The sequence below is a fragment of the Etheostoma cragini genome, chromosome 13 (assembly GCF_013103735.1).
Source record: "Etheostoma cragini isolate CJK2018 chromosome 13, CSU_Ecrag_1.0, whole genome shotgun sequence".
Taxonomy (NCBI): Eukaryota; Metazoa; Chordata; class Actinopteri; order Perciformes; family Percidae; genus Etheostoma; species Etheostoma cragini.
The window spans coordinates 3,776,980-3,798,428 of NC_048419.1; the positions used below are offsets into that span (position 1 = coordinate 3,776,980).

The 21,449-nt window shown below is 39.2% G+C and overlaps 1 protein-coding gene across 7 annotated transcripts in view; it reads left to right on the plus strand.

Moving 5' to 3' along the window:
* The first annotated feature begins 3,116 nt into the window (after positions 1-3,116).
* The window catches only part of LOC117955261 (seizure protein 6 homolog), an 89,959-nt gene continuing 71,626 nt past the window's right edge, over positions 3,117-21,449 (plus strand). For all 7 annotated transcript variants that reach the window (XM_034889633.1, XM_034889634.1, XM_034889635.1 and 4 more), the window contains exon 1: positions 3,117-3,474. In XM_034889633.1, the coding sequence (XP_034745524.1) occupies positions 3,387-3,474 (88 nt within the window). In that variant the 5' untranslated portion in view covers positions 3,117-3,386. The remainder of the gene's footprint in view (positions 3,475-21,449) is intronic.

A 21,449-nucleotide genomic window follows, 5' to 3' on the forward strand; every position in this document is an offset into this window, starting at 1 on the left:
TGTGGGCAGCGACTCATTGATAGCATTTGGCACACAGCCTTGCTTTGATAAAGCACTTAGCCAAGCTAGTCAATCTGAATATCACAGACAGTGCTCTGGGTCTGTGGGAGTGTTTGTTAGCTGAACACACTGTGTTATATAGCCAGTCAGTCCTTTGCAATCTGATGAACCGTCATCATAAGATGTTTTTTTTACATAATCCTGCCATCTAAGATTACCTTAATGCATGTAAGGGCATGCCGTCGATGTGTGCCTCATTACCTTGGTACATTGGTCATTTCATTTCAAGGGTCTGATTTTCATTAACTGCTTTGTCCCCCTTACCCATTAGCAGAATGAAAGCTCGGCTGAAACCATCTGGCAGCCAACTAGACCTCAGGGCTGCTTTATAGCTCCACCGAGCTTCACTAAAGGGAAAGTTGCACTATTAGAGCCTTTTCTGAGTCAGGCCAGAGGGACCGCGGGAGTGATGCAAGGATCATCCCATGCTTGGGGATGTGGGGGGAAACAGAAAGATAAATTTAGAAGGGAAAGAGAGATGTTGACAAAGTGATAGAGCAGACAGAGGGAGGCAACGTGAGAGAAAGTCAAATAAAACCTGAAAGAAAAGTCAACATCGAACTCACAAAAATAGGATACAGTGAGAATAAAGGAGAGTACAAAATGAGCTTAAGTGCAATGACACAATATTTCGAAAATGAAAATATCTAAAAGGCAGAGATGTGACAGAAAGGAGGCAGATTCATCCAGCACCTAATGATAACACTTCACGCTTATGGCTTATGGTGGGATGCGGTACATGTAGACCTCAGAGAACAGATGTAGGCCTACATACATACACTGCTCCACCTTTTATTTTTAGAACGAGTGGTCTTGTTTTGAAATAGCATCTGCTACCTTAATGCCTTCAATGATGTCTGACTCAGGTTATCTTTCAGTGCTTTTCTTTCTTTTCTTTCTCCCATCTCCATCTCTATCCTTGCCTTCTAATTGCTTTTACTTTGGTAGTATTTTGCTCTTGTCTCGCACACCAGACTGCCTGTGACTGCACGTCAACCTGCTGGATCTTCCTCTCTTCAGGTGAAAACCATCTTGAAGAGTCAATTGTGTTGTTGCTTGTTGTGAACCATTTCTGAATTTTACCCATAATTGTTCATGCAAATCTTGTGTAGAAATCAGTGACTGGATGACAGAATTCCAGCTCATAGCAATTATTTGAACTGGCTAAATTCAGCCTAATATGACCTAGATGACTAACGGGGGTGTAATGATAAGCATAGTAGAATACTTAGTGATTGTTTTGATGTCATAAGGGGAAAGCACGTATAAACAAATTTACAGATTATTATTTTTGTATAATTCCGTCATCATACTCAGACGGGATAATGAGATTATTAATGAACGATGGTTTGTAGGGACTACTTTGCTGGCAAAGAGAATCCATGATGGCTTAACTCACTCGGATGAAATGCTGTTGCAAGAACAATGATGCAACAATGTATTGATCCTTCCGCTTGCTCTGACTCCGCAGGGAGGTCAGAGGTCAACCACACAACAGCAAACCTATAGTTTAGTTTAATTCAATGTCTTGCTAATGCTCCAGTTTGGTAACTCTCTGCCTACACAGGTCTCCCTGAATGGTTTGTTTCATTGCATGTTACATCTTTGTCCCCGATTTGGCTCTGGCTGCTACACTGGACAAATACTGCATATGCTAGTTGTGCTTTACCCAAAGTAACCAATTCAGGTATTATATTTATTAAAGTAGAGTTCTCTTGCAAGCACTGAGCAGAAATATACATCACTGGTACATAGATACAGCCCTGAGATGTGAAGTAAACCTAAAAAAGTGACAAATAAAGTGACCCCAGAGACGCAGAGCATGGCATGCTTATTTCCAACACCTGAGGACCGTCTCACCTCAGGGATCGTCATGCACAGCAGGGTCTAAGCTTCACCGGGGAAGGGACTAAAAAAAAAAAAACATTACGCTTCTGCACTGACTTACGTGGGCTGAAAAACACTCAGATTGGTGTATGCTAAATTTAGGTTCAGAAATTAAAAGCAATGCAATCTAATGTTGCTATGGACAATAGTATACACATATTACAAATATTTAGGTATCTGGCTAGATAGCACACTCACACTGACTGGCAAAATGGGATTTGTTTGTAGAAACATATCATGTTTTCTCCTGCATGTTAGATGAATATTATTATGGTGATGATGTCCACATACACTACGTGGCTCTACCTCTACCTTAAAGCCCATTGTATCACAGGGCATTGCACTTTATCACAGATGATACATCAAAAGCTGCATCAAAAGCTGCAAAATAATCTCTACTCACTGATCACATGTACTGTACACAGTACATTTATTATAATGTTACTACACAGGGTATTTTAAACGCTATGGACACTACATGTTCAAACCAAGCTTAGAAACACTGGCATGAAATACTAGCCAATATTCCTCATGAATAGAAAAAGCTAGTAGGAGTTTTGAAATGAAAACTGTTCCTTTTGAGCAATTTAAAGTGTTATTCTCAAGCAATTTGAGTGCTACTTGTAATTGCTTTCCTTAATGTGTAACCACTAGTGTGTGTGTGTGTGTGTGTGTGTGTGTGTGTATGTTTGTGTGTGTTAGTGTGTGTGTGTGTTTGTAAACTGTGTGTTTGCTGCAGTTGTCTTGTTGTTCTTGTCCGTATTGTGTTCTATTCAGCACAGGTCTAGCTTAAAAAAAGACATTCTGATCTTAATGAGACTACAAATTAAAAACGTGAACTGTTTGTTGATGCTTATCATAAGTGAGCCAGTACAGCAGCAGCACTAGATTGGTACAACTATATATGTAAAAAAAAAAAAAAAATGTATTACATATTTAAAGCTGATAATGACAGAAGGAAATACTAATGGAAATAGAAAACTGTGTAATAAGAAAATGTGTATTTAAAAGATGACCTTGCTTTTAAATATAAGTCAAAGAATGGAAAGGATTGAAATTGAAAGGAAATGCAGGGAGCACGGTGTTTGCCTCCCCCCCGCCCCCCACCCATTGAATTCGGGGAGGCTGTTCCAGCAGCTGACGCTAGGAGCTGTCCGCGGTGCTGAAGCCTCGGCTGCCGCCTTCTCACACAGACAGGAATCCGCTTACAGAGCGTCCAAATACAAAAAGGGACCTTCGCGTTTCACTTGATAATTCTCGACTGTCTTCACTCCGCGAATTATAGAGGAAGTGCAACGGCAAACCGCACGGCTCTGATCGCGTATCGCAGACGTTTGAATTCTCGCTTTGTTTTGTTTCTTTTTCTCCCTGGAAGTACTCTTTTCAACACAAGGACGTGTTCCGTAGCGACGCGAAGCACGACCTCGACTTTAGTAGACATGTGTGTGAGACAAGACCGCCAATGGAAGACCCTCCTCGCGTTTTTTTTGGTTCTCGGTGCTGCCGTGGTCAACATACATGGACAAGGTAAGAACTTGTTTTTTTTTGCACGCACTTTGTGGGGATTGTTCCGTCGCGCTTCTTCTTTTCCTGGTGTCAAAGTGTAAGAGGCGAGGGTAAAGCCGAGTGCTGGGCAATGACTCCAGGTTCACCTCTGTCAAATCTACAAGTGTGTACTGTATAGAGCTGTGTGAGCACAGTGGAGTGTTTGCAGAACGATATATTTCATGTTAAGTTTCCAATTAGTTGTGAAAATAATATTCACAATCAAACTAAAGAAGCCACAATATTGCTGGTTTAAAAGTTGCAGATTACAAACGTATCCCCATTCACTATCTGCACACATTATAAACGGTTACTTTTTTTTTCTTCTTAAACTACAGAAATAATTATAATATTAAAGTAAAATTATCTTCCCAATGGCTCCATACTGCACACAGAGTATAACTAATTAGAAGTTATAGATCCTCACATTTTGCCCCTGGATAAAATATGTTTACTAGTCAGTTACATAACACTTTATTGTCAATCACAATTTACAGAACCTCTTCAGATTGCTCTAACTGCATAAACACACACACATACACACACACACACACACAAACACACACACACAAAATTGGCATGAAAACTTCCAAAGACATTAACTAATTAGCACTATTCTGGATCATATTCCACCTAATGTCATAGATTTCACAGTGAGATGTTTCTTATTAGTTGAAATCCGGACTATACTGTCAGGAAGTGACTTGTTGTGGGCACTGAGGTCTGTGTGACAGACGGTGCTCAGTAATAAGACTCTAATCCGCAGGAATTGCTGAAGATTATTGACCAAGCTGTTTGACACAGTTGAGTGCTTGTGGGAAGCTGCAACAGATTCATGCACAATGGCCTTGTCCTAATTATTTCTCCATTGTGCGTCTCCCCTCTTTATCATTCCAACTATGCATGCTGTTGGTCTACCTGTGTTTCAGCGTGTCGGCACAGTTTTACTTTCACCCCGGCACCCCCCTCCTTCTGCGGTGTGTGATCTATATCTCTTCTTTGTCAACCCGTTGGGAATAGACATTGGACCAGTAGTGCATGCATGGACAGTTGGTTCAGTATGCAGCATACCAGTAATGACTTTTAAAGGCGGACTAAATCAGCAGCCACTGCAATTTCTCAGCATTGAGACATACATACATATGTACAACTGGACTTATTTATCCGAGCAGGATTACATGTTGATTATATAGTCAAAGTAAAGTGAGAATTTGCAGTTTTTCTTTCACACACACACACACACACTCACACACACACACACACTTAAATAAGCCAGTCATTCAGCATCATGTAGAATACATGACAGCAAACTAATATACTTTTTTACATCCTCTTTTGATGAAGCGTTACATGAAAGCTGTTTGTTTTACACTGAAAATGAATACATTTATGAGGGACAAGTGATTACTAAACAATGCAATAATTTTGAAATGAATTCACATTGCCTGGGCTGTTTCAGTTATTTCATCTCATCCCATCCAAAACCAATTCTGGACCAGTGCCTGAAACAATATTTGACACTATGAACAAAACATCTGCTGATGGATATCTTGTGGAGGAAAGGTGCTGCATTCATTCAATACATAATTTCACAACCAAATAAGCAGATTGTGAATCTAGTTATTTACGGTACAACCCAGCACCCTCTGAAAACAATTTTTTGATTTAGTTGTTTGAGTAAAAAAAACACTGTACAGTAGTGCTTATAAGTGGAGAGATGCATGCATTTTTTAAATGGGATTTCGGAGTCACCATTGAACACATCACAAGAACACACCTGCACTGCTGGCTCACTGCTAGGGGGAGATGAAAAATGCACAATGTGCTATTTTTAGAGCAAAATAAAATTTAACAGCTTCCATTAGTCAATTCTCTGCCGTCACCTCGCCAGCAAATGTTCACGTCGTAGTAAATTCTCCAAGGCTGGCTGTTTCAATTTGTCATTCTCGTGCTGTGATGTTTTGCCATTGTTGGAAGTTTTGAATGTGCACACATATACGGAACCGGTGAGGTTTCTGTTTGGGAGAGGTCTTAATCCTTCATTTGTCGCACATCCTGTTGTTGTGAACGGGTTTCAGTCTATTACCAGGGAATAGACCCATCCATTTGACTGTCATAAGCACAGGAACTCGACATTTTGCAAAATTGGGAAATCGTTTTCCATCTGCCGTGTAAATTCACATTTTTGTGTTACAAAATGCAATTTTCAGTAATAAGTGCAGCTTAATTATCGGTGTAGCGTCATCAAAGTAGTATGCTAATGATAATAATAACAACTAATGGGGTATTTTTCTTTTACATCCAAGTGAACCTTACACTTTCTATTTACTGTGCAAATTAAGCACAAAAATACATAGATAGTGACTAGCAATAATTTCTAATAGATGATTATGTTTTTGTTTTTTTAAACTCTACCCTATGCTGTGCAGGTTATGTATAGGGTTGTCACAGTATATCAACCTTCACGGATATCTCCATGAATGTTGATAGACTCAGACTTATACTTAGCTTTATTAATCCCTTTGGGATGACTCCCGCAAGGAAATACATATCCACAGTGAAAAAAATCCCCCTGTTTAATTTCCTTTCTTCTTTTGTAGAATTCATTCTTTATATCCCTTTGAATTGGTTTCCCCCTTTAATAAGAGGTCATTTGGGAAAACGGTTTGAAGGAGGATCATAAAACATATGACCAGAACCTCTTTGTTCTTGATGTACACCTTTAATAAAATGGACAGCCCCTAAATCGGTTCCATGCTTTTCATGAGGCATATTTTATTTAGTTTGTCCTCCAGCCTTTACCTATGTTCTGAGGAACAAGAATAGTGACTCAGTAGTTCTGCGTGGATTTTGCATGGTCTCCACACATTAATGCCAAAGATACAAGTCAAGTGATTTGTGACTCTGAAAATCAGTTATGTGTTCCATCTTTAGCCTGGGATAAAGGGATTAATATATAAAAATTAAAATACAAATGAAGCTCACTCAATGTGTCACTCAGTGTGATAAATGGAGCTGTCTATGCACAGCAACCAGCAAGTGTTTTGAGGATATGGTTCCCAAATTGCAATAAGTGCTTAACATAAGAACGCTACAGGCCTTCAATTATCTCAGTGCAAATCTCCGAGCAACAACGTGACATAACTTATCATGAACATTTACTTGGATAGACGACCCGAAGGAAACAGCTTGAACTTGTCAGAAAAGGTATCAATCAAATGTTATAATACCTCTCTATTTCTAATATATGTTGAAATAATACTTTTTTACTTTTATATCCCTGGGTTGAGTCAGAAACTGATCTATCTTCCCAGTTTCTACAAGAAACATTGTAGAAATGTTACTAACCACGGTGAAAAAAAACGTGGTATTTATGCTCATTTCCGATTCATTCTTTACAAAGCAACTAAATGATGATAAATTTTGGTTTTTAAATGAGTATGTCTGATAAAATCCTGTTAGATAGTCAGATAGTTAATAGCTAATCACGCATCCATTCAGTGTGAAGAGTTTTTGTTGGCCTCGATGCGGAAATTGAAGTTTTACACAATGTAATGTCATTCAGCTGAGCCTATTATCTTTATGCTTACACATTATCTCCGCTTGTTAAAAATGATCTGCAGCGATCTAGGAGTCGGAGAAAGGGCTGTTTTATGTATCCTAATGCTCATTAAAACGAGTTATGATCTCCTCCTGGTTGACAGCCTTCCTTGTCATGCCGCTATTGGTTTCAACAATCCGTATTGTGAATTTTGTCTGTCTTTGTTGTTTCAGAACACAAAATCATTTGTCATTGCACATATTAGATTGCACATCAGTAGATTGACAATATCCAAAACTGTTATTTATTATTACGGCATGTTGCATTTTGGATTGTGTAAAACAAACATTTTGCATCCTGTTCTTATGGAGACATTTTAAGTTCATGACCCAAACTGAACAGTACTAAACAAACTCCAATGTCATGCTGTATTATTCTTGACTTGAGTTTATTATTGGAAGCGTTGCATATTAAAACTGCAAAACTAATATTAACTGAGATCCTTAACACTGGGTGTGAACATTGCTGTGGGCCTGCTTTTATACTGACACCTGCTACTACAGTGAATGTTGACTTCATGTTTCAAAAAAACAATTTTTGTGTGCTCATTCAACTCAAAACCGAATGTCCCCATTTGACACTAGTTTTTCAGCATTAGGGGGTGTTGTTCATATTCATAAATGGTCATGAAATGTGCCGGGATCGTAGGAATAATACAGCATACTTTAGGGTATATTGTTGCTTTGAGCGCTGCGCTTAAAAAATTGGAACATCCCACAATTCCAGGGGTGGTAACAGAAATCATTCGACACCTGTTTGTTGGATTGCCAGTGATTAACTTCATCAAGGGCTATTCAGCATCTGTGTGCTGTCATAATTAGTTTAACTTTCCCAAGGCCTGTCAATGGTAAATGAGAGTCATTATGCCAGAACGCCCCTCTTCAAGGCTTGGCGCCTGCCTGCCTCAGCCCCTCTCTGTGCCTGTCTCGGTCTCTTTCACTGCCTCCTAGGTGGAGCTCACAGCTTGGCTGAATGCGACTCATTTTCAACTCTTCATGTGCAAATGCCTCTCTCGCTCCGTGAGAATGTTCTATGCATCCTAATTTGAGTCATTGCCTTCCTTAAAAATCTGGAGCTTTATTTGTCAAAAGAAAGGAGTATTTTTCCAAGGATCATTTTGGATTTCATCACTGTTTTTCTTGGACGGATTCTCCAACAGCTGGTTTTACCCTATAGAAAAGGAAGTCTGGTGCTCTCACTAAATCAGGCTGTACTTCAGCTAAATCTGCAGTTCAGTATTCATTTCAGATGTGGAGAACACAAAGTGGTCAGACACATGATTTCTTACTGTGTGGTCAAAATGCAGCATCAGCTTTAAAAAATGAGGGCAACCAGCATGGTTTATGAATAGTAAAATAGGTATTTTTAAAAGCAGTTTCTCTGTCAGGTTCTCTGTCCTCCTTCCTGTGTTATTGAATATTTTGCATTTTATTCTATCTTCGGGGAGAATCCGAGATGAGTGTGGTTGGCGTTTGTTTGCCCTAGAGTAATAGAACATTTTAGTGTCCTTGTTTTGGGGTAAACTAATTAGCTAAGATTAGCATAGAGAACATGTAAATAGGCTTTTTCATTTTCTTTTTCCCAATAGAAGGCCGTGTTAGCATACTGTATATTTATTATTCATTTCAACACAAAGTACACTATATTTTTTTAAAATCTCTGAATGAAAACCCATCAACACCAACATCATACTCACTGTTATAATGTGCACTCAGAAGTCAATGACAGGATTGGCTACTTGGCCATTAATCAAAGAAGCAATATTACATGACCATAAATCAATAAAGTGTCACTTTCTATTTCCTATACAAGGAAACTACTGTTTACACTCTAACATGCAATATGTAATGACTGTAGACAGTTTTAAGCAACATGGTTTGCATTTTGTTTGGAACATTTTGCCCAAGCTCTCATCCCAGGTAAATTTGAGCATATTAATGCAGGTGATGTATATATATATATAAAAAATAAATAAATACAGCAGTAGTTAAAGATTACAGTAATTACTAAAAAACAAATGAACAATCATCAGGAATGACCTGAGATTAGGATTCTTGGAGTTCAGAGACCCAACCCTTAATTGCCAAAAACACAACAATGCAACAAGAAACAAAAAATCCTTTTTTACATCATGAAAGCCTTTTCCAACCTGAATATTTATCTGTTTTGACAGATTTGAGAGACTTGAAATGGGCTATTGTGTTTGGAAAATAATGTGAGAGCTTTCTCCAACAGCTTGTGTTCTGTCTCCATGCAATTATCTCTTCAGAGACTTAAAGTAACACATTTACAATGAAATTGCCAACATGTGTCCTCGACAAAGGAAATACATTTCTTCTGGATCGGAGGCAGGCACCCAGAGCCGCTTTATCGATGAAGTCTCCCTTCGAGAGCACAGGACGGAGGCAGGGCTTCCAGTCTAGAGGGCAATGGACTCTGGGAAACCGGGCGAGGGTATGCACATTTAATTTATTCCAAGTGAAGAGTGCCCCTCCAGCATAACCCTAAATGTAGCGATGTCTACCACGTTGTCAAGGCAGTACGTCGCTGGCTTACTACTACCTGCTGTGCCTTTGGCCTTGCACCCAATCAATCCCACCAGTCGTCTGCGGAAAACAGAGTTGTGGTTTGCCTCCCTTAGGCTGAGCCTCCTTTTCACACCTTTCACGCTCTGCCTGGCCATGTACACACCTCTCTAATCAGGACAGGCGTGTTTCACGGCAGCAGTGGGGATGGCTCTCTGAAACGATTAGGACTAGGGACAGCTCCGGCTCTCTTCCCCTCTTCTCTACGCCACATCCCATCTAGAAAGCATTTCATCTGTGGCCGTGGGAAGGCTTGTGTAGGGTCGGAGAGTGCTGGGTAAAAAGCAGCAGGTAATAGGCTGTGTAATGTGTTTGGGGGAGTAGTTTTAGTATTCACAGTTAGTGCTGACCTCTGGCAGGCTGAGCCAACCCCGCAGTAATTTCCTCTGAAAAAATGTAATTGAATTCATCAGGATGAGTAAACATATTATAAGTAGCAGTGAAAGATAACAATGTTGTGGATAGATCACGGAAGGGGATAGTAGCTCCGTGAGTAATTGGAAATAGTCAAAGACAAACATATGTGAAGAAAGTGCGCAGGACGCTGCCAACAAGCCATTGCATTTATTGTTGAAGCTTGTCTGCTTTTCACTTCATGTCTCTCAGGATTTGACTTCCAGAGATTTTTGACTTCCAGTACCAGTGCTAAGCTATGACCAGCGGATCATAAAATCACTAAAAACATGAAATCCTTGCAGTGGACATAAAATCCCACTGATTGAGTTTGAAACACTGGGCCTAAATGAAACATTGTCTTGCACATATTCATCCATTGACAAGTGTTTTGTACAGCTGAAGTCCAGACAGTACAGACAGTACATAGAGCAGAGGGATGCAGTGTAACCCTGAGCCTCGTGCTCTCTAGTGATTTGTATTAAAGTGATGCCCCAGAGGACGTTGTGTATCATTTAGAGGTTCTAACATCGACCGCCATCTTTAAAATATCGAACATTGCCAGTCCAAGCAACTGCCTGGTGGTCGGGGCAATTGTCTGTCAGTTATAAGGCAGTCCTCTGCCTCCGCTTCTCTCCTGGTGATGGAGAGCCAGCTCATTGTGGCCATTCTCATCTGTCAAAGCAGCGAGCAGCCTTTAAAAGAATACTCCTCCTTAAGAATGGATTACTTAGTAGGGAACAGCTGGAGCTCTGTTAGACTACTTCATTGATTGCTGGACTACAGCGTTTAGTGGTAAAAGTTGCTCCATTTTCCATTTCTCCATTTCTGAGAACTCTTTAAAATGATGGAGTATAGATTGAGGCGTGATGTTTACCGGCTTCCTATTGACGGAGGAAAACAACTAAACAATACCTTTGGCAGGAACAGAATGTGAGTAATTCTGTTTGTGTTCATTCTCTTTTTACATTCCACCTTGTGTAATGAAAACAGGCTGACATCTAAAATATCTTAACAGCTATTGCCATGACATTTAGTTTCAGTCATGATCCCCAGAGGATGAAACCTGCTGACTTTTGTACCGACCGTGAGGTTGACTTTTCTTTAAGTGAAATATCTTGACAACTAATGGTTGGATCTATTCATCTTGGTAAACATAGCTTTGGTCTCCAGAGAATATATTGTCATAACTTTGGTGAACCCCTGACCTCAAGCGCCATCATCAGGTCACAATTTTAATTTCTCCAACACCTGCAAAGTGGATGTTCCTGTTAACCTTTGCAAAATGTAGATTTTGAAGTAATTAGCCAGCGTTTGAATGCTAACAAGCTAAACTAAGACCTTGAACAAGGTTAACATTATAGCCGCTAAAAATCAGCATGTTAGCTTTGTCAATCGAAAAAAAAAATCTGAATTTGTCTAGTTACTATCTTTACAGTTTTGTATTATGGGACCATCACTTTAATGAAAATTTCTGGCAGACATTGTGCTGTCAAACTCCTACATTTATTTATTAATTAAATTGTGTGTTATGGTTCATATTTGTCATTTTGGATGAAATGCGCGGCCAATATGCTTGCACGGAAATACAGTAGATGTATGCAGTGTGTGTTTAGAGGCCGGTGTGTGCATATATTGTCTGTTGTTAAGCTCCTCCTGGTTGCCTTTTGGTTGTTTTTGGCTGATGTGCTGAATCCCATCGGACCACACATTCATAGAGAATAGTATACACTTAAAATACTTCTAAATAGATTATTACTCAAACCTCTGAATCCCCCCAAAATTAGAAAAGAAATCACTTTGATTGCGATGATTCGAAGATTAGATGAAAAGGTAATTCAGCAGCTTGGGGAAGGAGCGTGTGTACAGACCCGGCTGGGTGTGCTTCAAAAGATTAAGTCTGAACAGAGAAAAAGGAAATCTGACAGTAGGGGATGATCCTTGCAAGAGACCGGACCTTTTCCAGCCTTTTACACAGCATGTGCAAAGTAAACTGAAGTATTCAGGAAAAGAGTGGGAGGGAATAGGACTAATAATTTAAAATATTTCTGTAACAATGCTGATTATTCCTTTGATGGACATATGAGAACAGTCAGCCATAATTGGTATATTTAGGGTATATTTACTGTAATCCAGATGACATCAAGCCTATGTAAACTCAATACTCTATGGACAGGTGAGAATATAGGATTTTTTTCATAGGAGCCACATGTGTGAATAATAAAATCCATGGTGACATTTTACCTGCTTCAGTTTCAGGGTCATGGTATTGTGTATTCTGGCCCACTGTCACACATTTTAGCCCTGATTTTGCACCCGCCATCAGTTTTGTGGAGATCACAGCCAAAAGCCCCAGATCCGAGTCAAATCGTTGCTCGCTACGTCTGAATGTGTGGGAATTTTCAATAATGCAATCTGAGATTGCGCCAAAAGATATGCAGCAGGTTAAATTTGTGGACCTTACTGCAAGTCCAAATCCTGCAGTGTGAGTATTTTTTTGACCGTCAATGACAACAAAGACATGAAGCCAATGAGAGATAAGCAAACACAAAGGGTCAGAACATTGATAAAAAATGATTTATTTGTCTCCAACTCTCTCTGCAGAAAAGACAATTCTTTGGATCTTTTGGTCACCCCAAACATTATGTACTCCGTACTCTTTGCTTTTTCTGCTTTGGGTTTTCGCTAAAAATCAGGCAAGGCAGCTTTATGTGTATAGCAAATTTCCGCAACAGGGCAATTCAAAGTATTTTACACAAAATCAGTTAAAAAACAGTTAAAAAATAAAAACAGATAAAACACAAGAATATAAGTTACATTAAAGTACAAGATATTAAACATTAAAGAAATGAACTGTCATTTAAAGAAAGGCAACATCAAAAAGAAAGGTCTTTAGCCTTGATTTAAAATAACTGGGAACAGCAGCGGATCTGCAGTTTTCTGGGAGTTTATTCCAGATATGAGAAGCGTAGAGAAAGTTAGCTTACATTAGCACATAGTCTAGGGTCAATAAAAAAGTCACCTCTAAATTTGACACTGTAAATAAAATGTCATTTAAATTGACTTGCATTAAAGCTTTCTGATTGACATGCCGTATCTCCTTTGTGCAATCTGTACACAAGCATAAATGTAAAAATTGCCCCACACGCATGAAAGCAAAATAAAGTTTTACCCCGACCGTAAAATGGAATGGTTTGCTTTTAGGGACTGTCTTTGCCCTCCATAATGTAACTTTGTGAACTGAGTTATCCCAACCACATGGTTGATGCAAACAGGCTTTGCATACACGGAAAGAGCCAGAATCATAGGCAAAAAAGAGTGAATATAGGGATTGACGTCACCATGACATCAGTGGAAATGTCTGCTAACTGAACCGTCAATTATTCTATTTGCCGATGATAAATTTGAACGTGCATCAGTGAACTTAATGGTGATATTTGTGTCTCATTTATTGGATAATGGCTAATCACATCACTGATTTATATAAGTGTTTTAAACAGATGCTTCAACTGAAACCATCTTTAATCACCAAATTAGGTATTCATGTGTTTCTCTTAACCCTTAAGTCCTCCCGGGTCAAAAATTAACAAAACTTTGACCTTTTTATCCCTTTCTCAGACTATGTTTTTAGTTTTCACTAACACCACCTTTGTACCACTAGTTTTACAGTACTTTTTGGAATTTGGGGAAAATATTTCCCATTTGTATAGAAAATATACCTGATATTTGAGCTAAAAAAGCAGACATTATGAATTATTTTGACTAATAATTAAGATCAGAGGAACGTACAGATGAGTTTAGTCAGGATTGAAAGTGATCAAATGTATTTTCAAAGAGTGTTGTAGGGAATCCAATCCATTTGTTTGTGGTAATTTGGTTAAAAAGAAAGCCATATTTTAGATGTAGACATTTTTTAAAGAGGTCGAATTTGACCTAAAGACAACAAGAGGGTTAAGACAACAATGAACTGACCTTTGGTTCAGCTAGAATGGACACACTGTCATTTTTGGGTCAAATATGGGTTCATGTCTTTACTGCAATAAGGCAAGCACATAATGGGCTGTATAGGAAGCATCTAGGGCAGCATCTACAAAGGAAAACACACTCAGATCCAGCTAGCTGAGAGGCTATGTGCCATACCGTGCAAACATGAATGCAGAAAGTTTCAAAGAACTAATGATTTGCTCTCCATCCTTTTTTTATTTATTATAAGAGACAACACTTGAATGGCACCATGGAAACACAGAAAAACCATGCATCTGTCCTTAACAGGGAATTTTAAATTGTAACAATTAGTGGTTTTAAGAGGCAGTCTAAATAACCAAATAAACGTATTGAATTATCGTTTTTATCAGATGAGCTCTAAGCAGACCTTTTCACTACAACATGCTCAGTCCTTAAACACATCTCTGGTTTATTTTAGTGGAGCCTCTTCTGCAGCAGCAAAAAAACATGTTTATCAGCAAGCACCCTTAGAAAAATAAGAGAAAATAGTGTGTGTAAGTATCATCTGAGAGCATTTTTGGAATAAGTGTCCATGCTTCTGCAAACCACTCTCACACTTTCTCAGAATTTCTTTCTACATCCTGGGCTTTTTAGGAGAGTAAAACTGAATTAGCAACGTGTGAGGACAGCTGTTGAATCAATGAGTGGGTTAGACTCTTCAGTACACAGTGTCTGTGTCTTATTATCTCCGCACACAAGGCAACACGGATTTACTTGGCATTGGTGGTTTAAAAAAAAAAAAAGGCAATTTTTCCATTTTTTCAAACTGAATTTAGAGTAAGACTAAGGGACAGGTATACATGGTATATAGCATTATATTTGGCATTTTGAGGAGTAGAATATCTCTGATGAGATCACAGCTGTGAGGGTATATCATGTGTTTTCATGGCATGAATTGGGCCTCGGCTTGACTAAGGTGGCATGTTATAAACAATTTGACAAGGTGGGTGCGAAAGTGAGAGTTACAGAGACATGGGAGGGAAACGAAAGCAAAGTAGCGGGGAATCTTCTCCCCTACTATTTATATTAGGAAAAACATTAGTCACACCACTTGGCCAATGATTTTATTAAGAGTGCTTTAACAAAACCATGAGAGCATACTAGTGAAAAAGTTAATCAACACATCAGTGTTTTCTTACGGAGCATTTTAGGTGTTAGTAGACAGGTTTTATGTGATTTCATGACTACGTGTAGGTGTACACAACAAGGACTGTCAATGTCCAGAGCTGTGTTTGTGTTTAGCTGAACTGAAATAAAAGTCCCTGTCAAAGTAATTTCATCCAGCTGGTAAACAAATCTAGACAAGGTTCTATCAAAGCTGGAAAAAAAAGAAAGAAATCCCATCACAAAAGTGCACCACTTGGCTCCAGTGCAATTACCTTCTGTAAATGAAGCTCAGTCTATCCTGTGAGTCGCTCACACTGTGCAGGCGCTTTGCACATACACAGTGTCAACAAAGCAGCGCGGGCCTCTGTTTGGAAGGTGCGAGGCTGTTTACCGTTGCTCCTGTGGATTGATGAGGTGACCGTGGCGGAGGCAGGGGCATGATGTGAATAGTTGGAGTGTTACTGTGGAAAGAGGTGTTTCCCCCCTTCGGAGGCGGCTAACTGAGTTTGACAAAGCTGTTTCTGCTGAGAGGCTGTAGGGACGCTCCTTGGCCCCGCTCCAGAGAGCTCCGTGTGTGGATGCACATTTGGGGTAGTGATGAAAGTTAATGCGGAGACGGGAGGGAGAAGGCAGCTCCCAGTAACATAGTTGAAGCAGTGTAAGTCAGCCTATGGTGTGTTTAATGTTTCAGTAGCATGGAGAGAATACAAAAAATAGATAAAGCATGGCTCAACTTCCATGGAGATTTCAAGGTTTGTGTCTGTGATATTTTTTTAAATCAATCTTTTTGTCTCAGCCAGAATCATAATTTTAGACAAATGAATTGTTATTGATTTTATTCAAAGTGCTTCCCAAATGTGATAATAAAAATCTTCAGCTCATAGCTCACAGTCAACCCCGTTTTCACTCCGGCATGCTGATTTCTACTTCTGTCCTTGGGCTGTGCTAGATTATCTTGGAATCTTTCTTTCTCTTGTTAGATTGTTGATCAATTCTGCTTTTGGTGTTTTTGGATTGCTAAAATGTATGTTTTATAGTCACATTCCTATGGCTCTTATGCGGGACACAACACTACGCGATTTTTACACAGCTCCAACTGCCAAGCAAATTGGATTAAACGTCTGCAGTGATTTCGGAGTCATTTTATTCTGCAGCCTTTTCATTTAATTGTCTGCATGTGTACTCTCTATCTCGCCATCCCCTTGCCATCTGTGAGGGTGCTCTGTGCTCTCTCCCCCATATTTAACTCTGACCAACTTCACCTTTTTTTAATATTGACTGCACTCATCTGTAAATGAAAGTAGAGATAAGAGAAAGGTTTCAAGCCAACTGGATTTGTAACCCTATAATCCAATGGGATTTCCGAGCTCACATTTCATTGCACAGCACAATCCAGTCTGTCCACACTGATTATGAAAGCAAATATGAAAAAATGTAAAGGCCCAAGATCAAACAAATTCTAAAGGTTTTAGAGGTTTTTCACAATCATTTGCCTTTACATGCCACCGCTAGGAAAATGGGGGGGGGATCCAAGAAAGATATCCAACAATAACTATGGAAACCAATAAAATGTAATATGCTGTATCATCTGGGTAATACACATTATTACATTAGTGTTGTACTTTTATGAAGTATCAATATCCTTTTTTTATGACCTTATTGCAAGAAAAACAATAGCTACAGATTTGTTTAAATTAATTTTCATTGATTCTATCTCAGAGAAATATGCCCCTTTATTGTTTTCTTTGCATGGCGAAAGATATAAACATACTTATATTGTGTTTTGTTGCTACTTTAGTCTTATTTAAACATTTTTATTTGTTAAATTGAATTATGATCCAATATCTAAAGAGCTGTAATTACTTAACTGATTCACCAGAGCATCTTTAATGTTGATTTGAGGTTTGGTATTTCATCCTCATAGTAAACATGAATACATACATTTCCCATATTTATTATAATATACCGGAAATGCACTTTTATTTTATATTTCTTTCTTTATTTATTGGGGACATAGGAGAGACCAACCTAGCTTTCTAAAGAAGCTAAACATGCAGAATAAACTACATTTTTCTTTTTTCCCCTCTGCCTTTTCTCCCCCTCTAACCCTATCCCATTTTTAATTTTAAAAGTATACTGTGACCAAAATAGACCATCTCTCCTTAAGTTATTGCTTGCTTGAAACAAACATTATTGACCAAGACACACACTGACAGAAGAAGCATAGAGGTGTCATATTCACCCTTTTCATTGACTCATGAATGGATCCTCAGAATAGAACTGTTTTAATAGATCCTCTGGGAAGAAAAATCTTGTTGTTTCCATGGTAATGGGTGAGGATTGTTCATTTGCACGGAGTCATTTCACAAAGAAACTTTACTTAAAACAGGGTAAATACAGACAAACGCAATAGTCCTTCAATTTAGACGTCTCATCAAGGCTGAAAAACAAAGTGGAATAATAATAATAATAATCAAGTGTGTAATGATTGTGGAATGAAGTGGTACAAGGGTGTAAAACAGAAAAGGGTCAACGCACGAACATGCACACACTAAGACTCACACTCTGCCATTACGCAAATGGGGCTGGAAAGGCCCTTCAGTATGTTTGCTCTTTGTCTCTGGCCATCTGAGGATTTGAGAAGCTTGAAGACAAACCACCCCTTGATCTGAAAACCCGGAATCACATAGAAAACAGATCAAAGCGTGTGCCTTCTCCCGAGATGCTCCTGTTAGAGTCTGTGGAAGATTGAGCGAAGGAAGGAAAGATAAAGGAGGCGAATGGAGGGCAAAGTTTGTGCGTGTGTGCCTGTGTACTCAGTGGGTGTAATTAGGATAGTTTTCTGGTAAACGTGTAGGATGGGAAATGGATTTGGCCGGGAAGAGCAGCAGAAGAAAATCCTTTTGTCTCGGCCTTGGACACCCAAGCATCATGGCTCATAGACCGTGAGACGAAACCGGGCCTGCTAAGTGAAATGTAGAAGCAACCGGTTGGGAATTGTAGTGTAATCGTGGAGTAGGCAGTTCAGTTCCATGCTCACGTTATTGTGGATTATATGGAAATTCAGATATGAAAATGCAGTACAAGAGCTTAAATTTAAAGGCATTTCTAGCTGTATCAGCTGAACCAATAAAAACGTTGCAGTGCATTTTTGCACAAGGCCTCAACTTTTCAGCAGCTGTAAAATACAGCTGGCACATATTGAGACTTCTATTCAATAAAACATTCAGACACTTCCAGGTTTCTTGGCTGTCTTCTGTGTTCAGTTCATGATTAAGCAGAAAGCTGTCCTTCTGGCCTTTATTTGAAACACTTCCTGTGAGAGAAGCTTCTTAAATTAATTATGTTTGCCTAATGAATAATAAAGTCAGGGAAAGATAATTTGGGTGTTACGCAGCGAGCCAGACCATTGTGCATGTAGAGGAACCCGTGCTCTGTGTGCCTGGCTGATTTCACATTGGGAGTGTGAAATGAGAATTAGCAAACAATTTGCCTCCTGTTCCATCCTTCACCATGACTAAAACATCACTGCTGATTATGTCTTGACAAGTGTCAATACTACGCGCCTGTTTGTTAACTGTACCAGGGACAGGTTGCTTATGAGGTTCCATTGTTGTGGTTTTAAATTGTGGAGTAATTGGTTCACATTTTGAATGAAAGCAGATGACAAATGCTATTTTGTCGTGTATTGTCACAGAATTTGAGTACAGCCCTACTAAAAAGAGACATAAATAGACGTTAAAGGGGCGCTATGCAGTTTGGCTATTTCTTTGATGTTGCGCTATTGGTGTTTTCTAGCAGGTTTCTCTACAGAGCGCCCCCTACTGCTTCGGAATAGATATTTGGCAGCTCCTGTGTTAACTTGTGTCTGACTCCTTGCTTGGTCAGTCTGCCGTTTCCTCTTTTTCTGTTCCTCCTACAATGCTTTCCCAAGTTTCAGTTTCTTTTTTTGCCGGCTCAGCCATGACGATAGTTTGAAAAACTGTGTTTTTTTCCGTTCACAGGCACTAGGGGGGAGCGAGATGACCACCATTCACCATTCAACTCGAATAGATCAGGTCATGTAACCATTCAAATGACTCAGAAGCTGTTCAGTTAAGATAACTTAAGCTTCAATAAAACTGCATAGTTACCCTTTAATACGTTTCTTTCTTTTGGCCATGAGACAGAGGATAGACATTAAGCCAAGAGAAAACACATTTGTTTATCTGAGTCACGCTCTCAAGACTAAGGCATTGTTAAACATTAATTAAATTTATTAATATTGACATGCAACACCTTCATTGGCGAAAACAACAATTTGTTTTCCTCCTTAACCCATTCAAGCATACTCCTTCACAATCATTAATAGCCAATGAGTAGCCTTCACTCTCAATCATTGGCAAAATGTTACCAGAATTGACATAGATTTTATTTTATTAAGGGTATCTTTGCTTTTTGTCATTGTTGGGAAACGGCTGCAGGTTGGTGAGGCTTAGGCACCAGGTATAAATCAGATATTACTTCACACCCGGTCACGCACAGGAGCCAGACATCATGTAGCGTTTCGTTCCGTTTGTTTTGTAAAGTAAAAAAAAACTTGCTTGTTTGCTTGTATCTCTGGGGAGAAAGTCCTGTGTTTGTTTGACCGTTCCCTAACACGTTTTTTGGCGCTTTTATACGTTCTCATTTCACTTTTTGCTTTGCTCCGAACATTATAGCCATGGCCACTAGAGGGCACTGCCTCTAAAAATGTAAATACGACTCGTAATTGCTCTTTGCACAAAGGGCTGACATGGGCAATTTTCATGGATGACAGTCTGTTTTAGTGAATTCAACTGTGTTTGAGTGTCTTCTCACTAATATACACACCTTGCTTAGATACATTGCAACAGGACAGACACCACTGACAGTTTCAGTTTTGCTGTCTCCAGTGATTTATAGGCTCTATAAGTCACTCACAGACGCACATGCGCGCACATGGACACACACACACACACACACACACAACCACCCACACACACACACCACCCCCCTTTCCATCTCATTTCTATCTTCTTCTCCCCCTCTTTGTCCCTCCCTGGTTATAAAGACTTGCCAAGAAATCATTGGCTCAACAGGGAAAGGGCAAATCGTCTTCAGCCAATTTAAATTCTCCTGAGCACATGGTGCCGACTATTCCAAACTAATTAATAGACATGTCATGAATAAAAACACTTTGATTATGAAAAGAGGTTGCCCTATGCCTCCTTTTAGGCTTGTCATTAGTATGAGGACACATGTGGTGAAAAGCTGGAGTGTTGGTACCAGCAGCCCTAGACAGCCGCAGATGCCCCCTCTTGATTAAATCCTTCGCTCCATGTTTTATTCAGGGCCGGCTGCATGGAGCCAATGCCACAGTCTCTGATTATCTATACCTGTGCCGACAGGAGAGCCAGGGCTAGCAGGACCAGAAGGGCAAGGCCTATTCAAAGGCCAAGACACGAAGACATGTGACCCTGGAACCCTCACTCACACAAGTGCTCTCCATCACACACTAGCCCCCTGCTCTCTTTCTCAAATTGACATAGAGCACAGATCTTCCTATTCTATAGCACCACTATAACCTGCACTTACTCAGTGTTATTTATGTGGCTGCCCTGCAACATGAGGATATGGCAGCACAATTCAGTAGTACCCCTAGGGTTGGATATAGTACATCAATTCTTCTGAGGAAGCAGGAATAAGTAGTGTATGTATCATAACTAAAAAATATATTTTTATTATATTATGTATTTTTTTGGTTATATCATTTGCTTTCACACTAACAATGATTAATCCTTTGCTGTGGCAATACCTATACCTGATCCAGTAATGATCCTCAAAATGTATAGTTCTATTTAGAATTTTATCATTAGCACAGACTCATGCTTTAATAAACTATTACTTGTAATGGTTTATAAATAATGCATGTGGTAATAGACCAGCAAGTTATAATAATCTAAAAATGCATTAAAAAAATGTCATGTTCACGATGTGTTCATAATTAGCACATTCATGGCTTACAATCAATCAAACTTTATCAATCCAATTTTATTTCTAAAGCACATTTAAAAACAACCAAGTAGACCAAAGGGCTGTACATTGACATGGACAATAAATAGACAAAACGACACCAGACAAATACAACACACAGTTCTCATGCCGGATTAAAAGCCACTGACTGATATATCAAATTATTTGTAAATTAGTTCATAATTTACAAATGCCTATACATGATTTGTCAATTATTAGTTCTTAATACAGAT